At 46.0% G+C, this 8063-nt stretch overlaps 1 protein-coding gene across 4 annotated transcripts in view; it reads right to left on the reverse strand.

Moving 5' to 3' along the window:
* Positions 1–7847, reverse strand: part of DSG2 (desmoglein 2) — a 44763-nt gene extending 36916 nt beyond the window's left edge. Inside the window, exon 1 of one of the 4 annotated variants that reach the window (XM_073331319.1) lies at positions 7731–7847. In XM_073331319.1, the coding sequence (XP_073187420.1) occupies positions 7731–7832 (102 nt within the window). In that variant the 5' untranslated portion in view covers positions 7833–7847. Of the gene's footprint in view, positions 1–7035; positions 7233–7392; positions 7622–7730 lie in introns of those variants that run through there. The other 3 variants (XM_073331318.1, XM_073331321.1, XM_073331322.1) reach the window with 3 other exon arrangements.
* Between the last annotated feature and the right edge of the window lie 216 nt (positions 7848–8063).

Below are 8063 nucleotides of genomic sequence, written 5' to 3' on the forward strand. Positions count from 1 at the left end.
TCAGAGATGTGAAAAATCCACAACCCTGAGCGATATAGTAAAGCTGACCTATGCCCCCATATAGATACGCTAGGTCAACAGAAGAACTCTTTTATCAACCTAGCTACTGCCTCTCAGGGAGGTGGATTACCTATGCCGGTGGGAGAACCCCTCCTATTGGCATAGGTAACGTTCATATTGTAGATATATAGACTACAATATAGACATTTTGCACTTCAAATGTAGACAAGCCTTCAGCCTCCCTGGTAGTCAGACTTCACATTCTATCTCTGAGGTGCTCCACCTGGCACGGTCTTGAATTTGTCACCACACCCAATTCCAGTCATTACAAATTAGATCAGGTTTTATTGATAGCATAGGGAAAAAAAGACACAAGAAAATCAAAGCTGGTTAAATAAACATTTTTATTAAATTAGAAATAAAATAAAATCTGGCAGGTCACTACAAAAAAGGCTCCTATGGGTAGGTCTACCCTGTATTTTGGAGTGAGCCTCCCAGCCCACGTCCACAGACTTGTGCTAGCAGGGCTTCAGCTAACATGCTAAAAGTAGGTGTGTAGACATTGCAGATTGGGCTCTGAAGACTGGGTGGGGGAGGCCTTGCCAATGCCAAAGGGTCATCTACTCAGCTATTTCTAGCACACTAGTGAGAGCTTCACTAGCATGAGTCTGCGGACATGCAGGGTATATATACCCTAAGTGGCCAAGACTTAGTTACAGGCAGTTGTTTAAGGAAACTGACACATTATCTAAAAGTACTTTCCATTGTTGTCTCCCTGTGCTTAGCGCCATGGTCAGTGTGTCCATAGACCCATGGACTCTCTCAAGCCCCAGCATGCTTGAAGAAAGATGAATATCCACCCCAAGGTACGTGTCCGTTCCAGGATGGATCTTTGTTTTACGGGAAAAAATCCTCCACAGACACCATTTGCCTATTTCACAATCACAAACAACGTTTCAAGTAACACTAATATTAAGAACAACAAGGAGTCTGGTGGCACCTTTAAAGACTAACAGATTTATTTGAGCGTAAGCTTTTGTGGGTAAAAACCCCACTTCTTCAGATGCATGGAGTGAAAATGCATCTGAAGAAGTGGGATTTTTACTCACAAAAGCTTACGCTCAAATAAATCTATTAGTCTTAAAGGTGCCACCGGACTCCTTGCTGTTTTTGTAGATACCGACTAACCCAGCCACCCCCTGATACTAATATTAAGCCAACTTTTATCAAAAATAATGAAACCAGATTCCACATTTGAAATTCATCTCCAGAACTCTCAATATTCTTGTATTGCTACAATTACAATTTGTAATCAACATACTGACCATTCTAAGTCCCAATCCTGAAGTTTGTTCTATACAAATGGAGTCCTATGCCTGTGGACATCCCTTTGAAATTAATTGGAATCTGCATAGGTTCAGGAGGTCTGCCTGACATTATCTCTCATATCAGATTAAAATACCTGTGTTATTATTTTCATTGAGTTAGTGATACAACAATATTTTAGTGTAGGACTCCCACAAAATTTCCCTCTGATTAACCCTATTTCCCAGAGGTGCAGGACTGAAGATACTATTAATTTCCATGTAAACAGTATCACTTTCTCAGAACCACACCTAAGTAAGAGGGCAACATCTATGGCAGGAGTAATTTTGCCATAAAATCACCACTAAAGACAAGGTGAATGAACTTCATTAAAGGTAGGGAACTCACCTAAAGAATCTCTTCCATTTGGTGGGAAACTTTTAACAAAGACCCCCAGTGGCTCCTCCAGAGAATCACTGCTTTGAGTTCACAAATGAACTAAAAAGAAAAGGAGTACTTGTGGCACCTTAGAGACTAACCAATTTATTTGAGCATGAGCTTTCGTGAGCTACAGCTCACTTCATCGGATGCATACCGTGGAAACTGCAGCAGGGGCTATCACCAGCCGGAGAGTGAATTTGTGTGGGGGTGGTGGAGGGTGAGAAAACCTGGATTTGTGCTGGAAATGGCCCAACTTGATGATCACTTTAGATAAGCTATTACCAGCAGGACAGTGGGGTGGGAGGAGGTATTGTTTCATATTCTCTGTGTGTATATAAAGTCTGCTGCAGTTTCCACGGTATGCATCCGATGAAGTGAGCTGTAGCTCACGAAAGCTCATGCTCAAATAAATTGGTTAGTCTCTAAGGTGCCACAAGTACTCCTTTTCTTTTTGCGAATACAGACTAACACGGCTGTTACTCTGAAACCTGTCACAAATGAACTAGTCAATCTGATTTCAGGTGCATTGTCATGGTTCATGTATATTAACATATATTAAAAGAGTATATTCTGAAATTTGACAAGCCAGCGTAACTACCATTCATGCCAATGGTGTTAGGTATAGTGAGAGAACAAGTTCTATAAAGGATGCATATTATGGAAGCTACGGAATCTTAAACTGTATGACAATTTGCTTCCTTAAACTTTTTGCATCTTCGCTGAACAAGTTTATTTATAAATCAGTGACACTGAATGGATGTCACTGAGAACAGAATCTGGCCATTGGTCCCCCCCCCCGGAGGTTGCAACTTACCAGGGAAATCACAAATACGTGTCAAGAGGGAAATTACCCTGCTCTTACCCATACTTTTAAGTGGGAGGTGAGATGAGTCCTGTGTAGATTTTGACTAGATTGGAGTGCTCAGGACAGGCTGTGCCCCGATAGGGAACCTTTGCAAATGATTGTATTATATAAAATCTCTGAAGTGCATGAATAACCATGTGCCCTCTCTTGATACTTTTAAAGCAATGTATAGCAAGTAAAATAGAAACAAAACACTAGACAGTTAAATATGGTAAGTGGGATTGACATCTTTTCATTTAAAGAGCCCAAACCACAGATTTGATCTGATTGACTGATATTTCGGTTTTTGTGTTTGTTTTTTTATTAGTAGAAAATTTTAAAGGGCTGTTGGTTTAATATTGGCACTTCCTTTGTCTACAACTCTTCCAAGTGTTAGTGAAGAGTGATGTTTCCAAATAGGTATTGACTTCTGACTTTGTTTTCACATCAAAGTATTGCTTTGCATTAAAGGCTTTCAGAGGATTAGGAAAACTGTATACATCACAAGGTCGAGAGTAAAGATTTCTCAGTAGTAAAAAAATGTAACGTACTGCTCTGATTTCACATAAATATCTAAAATTAAAATCAAAGTACACAGGCCTCTTCAGTGTTAATTTAAGATTTCTTTAACAGAAGCATATTTTCTAGGGAAATCCCTGAAGGCCTTTCACTTACCCACCTGCCATTGGTGGTTCTCAAGCTTCATTGGTGGACTCAGAAGCTCAGAATTATTTGCTGGGGAACTGCTAACAGAAAAATTATCTATTCAGGAGGATGAGAATGAGTATACTCCACCCTTGTAACAAAGCCCTCTATTTAAACACCATGAGTCAGAGTCTGATCTCATTTAAGGTATGTCTGGAGCTGGAAGTGCGATTTCTAGCTTGGGTGGAAGTACGCACACTAGCTTTGATCCAGCTAGTACACTTAAAGCAGAAGTGTGGCCACAGCAGCGCAGGTGATAGGATGGACTAGCTGCCCTGAGTACAATCCTGCATGGAACCCTAGGTACTTACTTGTGTGGCTAGCCCATCTCTTTGCCCACACCTCTGCATCTACACTTCTAGTTTTAGCATGCTAGTGCAATCAAAGCTAGCGTGCATATATCTACCTGAGCTGGAAATTACACCTCTAGCTCAAGTGTAGAGGTACACTTACACTGGTGTTAATACAGACTTACTCCTCCAAAGTTACTTGGGTGGCAGAGCCAATATACTTAACTGTGGTGAAGTTACTCCCCATTCACACTGATGTTTCTGAGATCAGAATCTAGCCCCAACTTCAACATACAAAGGGCCATCTAGGTGCATCCCTTTATTGGGGATAAGATGATGCACAGCAAACTGGAACAAGCTCTATGCCGTATAAGGGGAATGTTCTCTCTGCTATATTCTTACGTGGGTTTAGAGAACTCATCTGTCTGCTGCATGGCTAGCACGCTCTGCTGACTGGTATGTGAAGCTTTGGTTCTGTTTACATGCCAATTCTCCCCATCCTTTGGGGCACTGCATAGCCAGGGAAACTGAATCATAGAAACATAGGGCTGGAAGGGATGGTCATCTCCACCCCACTGTGCTGAGGCAGAATTAAGTACACCTAGACCATACCTGACAGATGTTTATCTAACCTGTTCACGATAGTTATTGCAGGGACTGTTGGTAAGAAGAGACAGGGCTGGCCAAGGGCACAGAGGAGGACTGATGCACATCATCCTCCATCCAGCCCTACAAAAGATGCCCAAAAAGTTAATATAGCTCCAATCACTTATAGTAGCCAAATTCTGAAATCTTTATTTGGGGCCAAATTTTACTATTGTTAACACCTTGTTGACTGACATGGGGTATGCAGTACTGTATTAACTTTTCTGCAGGCTGCCAGGGACCAGAGATCCTGAAGAGGTTCAGGGCCTCCAAGCAGACAGTCCTGGCCCCCCACATGTCGCCCTACAACTGTGAAAAACTTGGGGAAATCCATCAGGCTGCATGATACTTTTCTATGGGTTTGGGGAGAAAACACTGCTCCTGACAGGATGCTGTGGGAAAAATCTCCACAAGGATTTCTTTGCAAATAGTTTCTTCCCATGGCTTTCATCACAGAAGGGGACAACCTAATCACCACGTTTTATTTCCACTACAAGTCAGTGTGACAGAAACTAATATTATTTAAGAGACAGCATGAGGCCAAACTTAAAATTTGTAAAAACTATCTTTTACAAAACTAACTTTGCCCTTCAAAGTTAAAAACAAAAACAAAACAAAAGGCAGGGAAGGAAAGAGCCCATATTTGCTTCCTTGGGATGTATAAAGAAGGCCTGAAAGTTTGCCCCACCAAATGTTTTTCACATTGGAGAGTCACATCTTGTCATTCCGTTTTTTGTAAACAAACAAAACCCTCTGTGGATACCTGGCCTTCTCTCACTTCCTTGATACCTGTGATGTCATGATTGTGAAACTTGAACAAATGTTTTGGGAACATAATTTAGCCACTCCTTAAAACTCTTGTTTTTGTTTAGTCCTCACTGACTCAGATGAGACACAAAATGTTGAAAGAAAAGATTTCTTTGTTACAGATTCAACACACCAGCCCCTTTAACTAAGAGCTAAGAAATCTCCCATTATTTCCAGTTCTCCAAAGATACCTTCAGCAAACCAGGGAAGAGAAGAGAGAACATTCCTGATATTTCTAAGGTAGAGGACATGTAGAATTTAAACCTTTCAATACCTTCTTTATACATAATAAATTTAAAATATTATAAAATGACCCTGATCTTCCAATCGGATTTGCTCAGATGGACCACTAGGAAAAAAGGTGTTTTTTTCAATTGAGCTAGCTTTATCTGATGGAATATCCCATCTGACACTAATGTAGACGCAATTTAGCACTATTAGCTTGATTTCTAACAAGTTGGGTTATAGCCTATGGTCCTGCCTAGGCTTGAGCTAACTCAACTGAGAAAAAGCACCCTTTTCCTAGTTTAGCAAAGGCCAATGGTCTGTGCATCAGAGCACGGGGCCACACATGTGTATCCCCTGCACGATCGGGAATACTGGTACAACTAGTGAAAACTTCAAACCAGTTAAAATTTGTAAGTTCACCCATTGTAACACTTACAACAGTGAATAAAATATTTTCCAACAAAGGTGACTGTTTAAAGTTGACTGTGTCCCTATAGTTTGCTGAGCTTAGGAAGCTTGGTGACTGTTTAAAGTTGACTGTGTCCCTATAGTTGTCTGAAGCTTAGGAAACTATAAATGGCATGGGTCAAAAACATTTCAGCTGAACAGTTTTCCATTTGAAAATGGAGATTTCAGTGGAAGCAAAATCTTTCATAGGAATGTACCAATTGCATCAAAACTTTTAATGGAAGGCTGGCAGGGAGGCCAGTTGACCCAGTTCCTAACCTGATGGGCTGCGCAGTCCCATGGCTGTTCCATGACATTTTTTGAAATTTTGACTTTTCATCCCAACGCAGGATTATTTTCCCTCCTCACACCACAACCCCAAAAGTTTCCATAGGATGGCAATTATGTTTCCAATCAGCTGGACTATAAACAGCCAGCAAAACCACTGAAAAGTACATTATCTTATTAAGAGAATTTTTTAAAAAATCTAAGATATTAATAATGTCAGTAAAAGGAGTTCTTTATTTGGAAAGTTTTGTTTAACTTAGCAGTATCCATTCAAGATAGGTGAAAACAAAACCAATAGAACTGGCAAGGTTATGGAAGCCTCACTGGGTTAAAACAAGGAGTAGTCCTTGTGGCACCTTAGAAACTAACAAATTTATCTGGCCATAAGCTTTGACGGGCTAACACCCACCTCATCAGATGCACGGAGTGAAAAATAATCCAACAAATAAATCGGTTAGTCTCCAAGGTGCCACAAGGACTCCTTGTTTTTGCTCATACAGACTAACAGGGCTACTACCCCTCTGAGACCTGGCACGCAGTTAAGAGTCCTGTCCAAACACTCAAGGCAGACCCGCCAGGGTGAGGGGTGGGAATGGTCACATTTAACAGCTGGAAGACGGAGTAAAAGAACCGCGCCCGCCGCCAGGCACATTCCTAGACGCACCCCAGGCTACTCAGCAACTATTTAAAAAAAAAAAACAAAAAACCACACACCCCAAACATCTCGGTACAGGTGCAAAACCCGACAGTAACGAAGCGCTGAGAATGCCCCCCCCCCCCCCAGCAGGGCTCCCCGCCCGCCATTACCGCCGCTGCTGTCTGAAGGCAAGAACAGCCCGCCGAGGCGAGGCGAGGCGCGGCTGCGGGCCGGGCCGGGCGTGGCGGGAGGGAAAAGGTGCAAGTCGCCCTCGGCCCCGTGCAACCCTGTGAGGCGCTTCTCCCGCGGCAGCTACGCCCCGCTCGCCCCTCCGGCCGGGCTGCGTGACCGCGGAGCCGCCTGCCGGCCCACGCCGCCCCGCGGGGCTAGGGACTCACCGTGACGAGCAGCAGCGCCTCCAGCCCTCCGGCTCCCGGGACCCGCGCCATGGCCGAGTCAGTCAGTCAGCCGCCCGCCCGCTGCCCTGTGCCCAAAGCGGCCGCCGCCCGGGGCGGAATTCCTTCCCCCGCCCGCTGAGGCAGCCGGCACGCGGGAGCCGCGGAGGGGCGGAGTGCGGCGCGCGGGGCGGCTGGCCTGACATTTGTACACCTGGGGGGGGGGAGGGGGCAGGTGAATCCCGCCTTCCTCCGAGGCAGGGCTGGGAGGGGGGAGCGGGGAGGTGACGTCTCCCAGGCCCCTTCGGGACAGGGGGAGGGGCAGCGGCCGCCCTGCTTCCCTCCGGGCTGCGGACTAACCGGAGCCGGGGGCTGGAAGCTGCCGGGCCCCTCAGCCGCCGCCGCCTCTGCTTGTAGAGACCGCAGCGTCCCGGTGGGAACGAGTCTCCCTTCGCCCCGCGGCGCGGCCGAGCCCGGTGGGAACCGCTCCTCGGGCTTCTGTCCGGGGAAGACACAATAAGGCCGGGAGGAGACAGCGTCCGAGCGGCCGGCCATACGCCCGTGAACTCGAGCGCTGGCTGCGCCACAGCCGCCCCTTGCGCCCGACGGCGAGCGCCGGGGCGGGGTGGGGCCGCGGAGCGGGGAACGAAGGGGGGTGTTTTGTGGAAGCGCCAGCCACAGACGCCGCCGCTGCTTACCTGGGAAAGGCCCCGCTGTCCCAGCGAGCCCTGGCCCGTTTCCCGGGGCGCTCCTCGGGTTCTTGCCACGCACTCCGCAGCGCTCCTGCAAGGGAGCAGCATGGGCCAGCCCTGGACGCTGACCGGCTCTGTTCCTTCACCCGTCAGCTACAGCCCTGGCAGGCGCAATACTTCCCTCCCGTCCTGGGGGGACCACTGACCGGGATCGGGGGGTTGTTTATCCTCTAGGCCTGGTCGCTCCTTGCATTTTTTCTAGGGCGAGAACTTTTATGAAAACTTTTGTTTTGTTTTTATGTTGCAGCTACTCTTTTTCCGATGGGGATCTGGGCAAAT

The sequence above is a fragment of the Lepidochelys kempii genome, chromosome 2 (genome assembly GCF_965140265.1).
Source record: "Lepidochelys kempii isolate rLepKem1 chromosome 2, rLepKem1.hap2, whole genome shotgun sequence".
Classification (NCBI taxonomy): Eukaryota; Metazoa; Chordata; order Testudines; family Cheloniidae; genus Lepidochelys; species Lepidochelys kempii.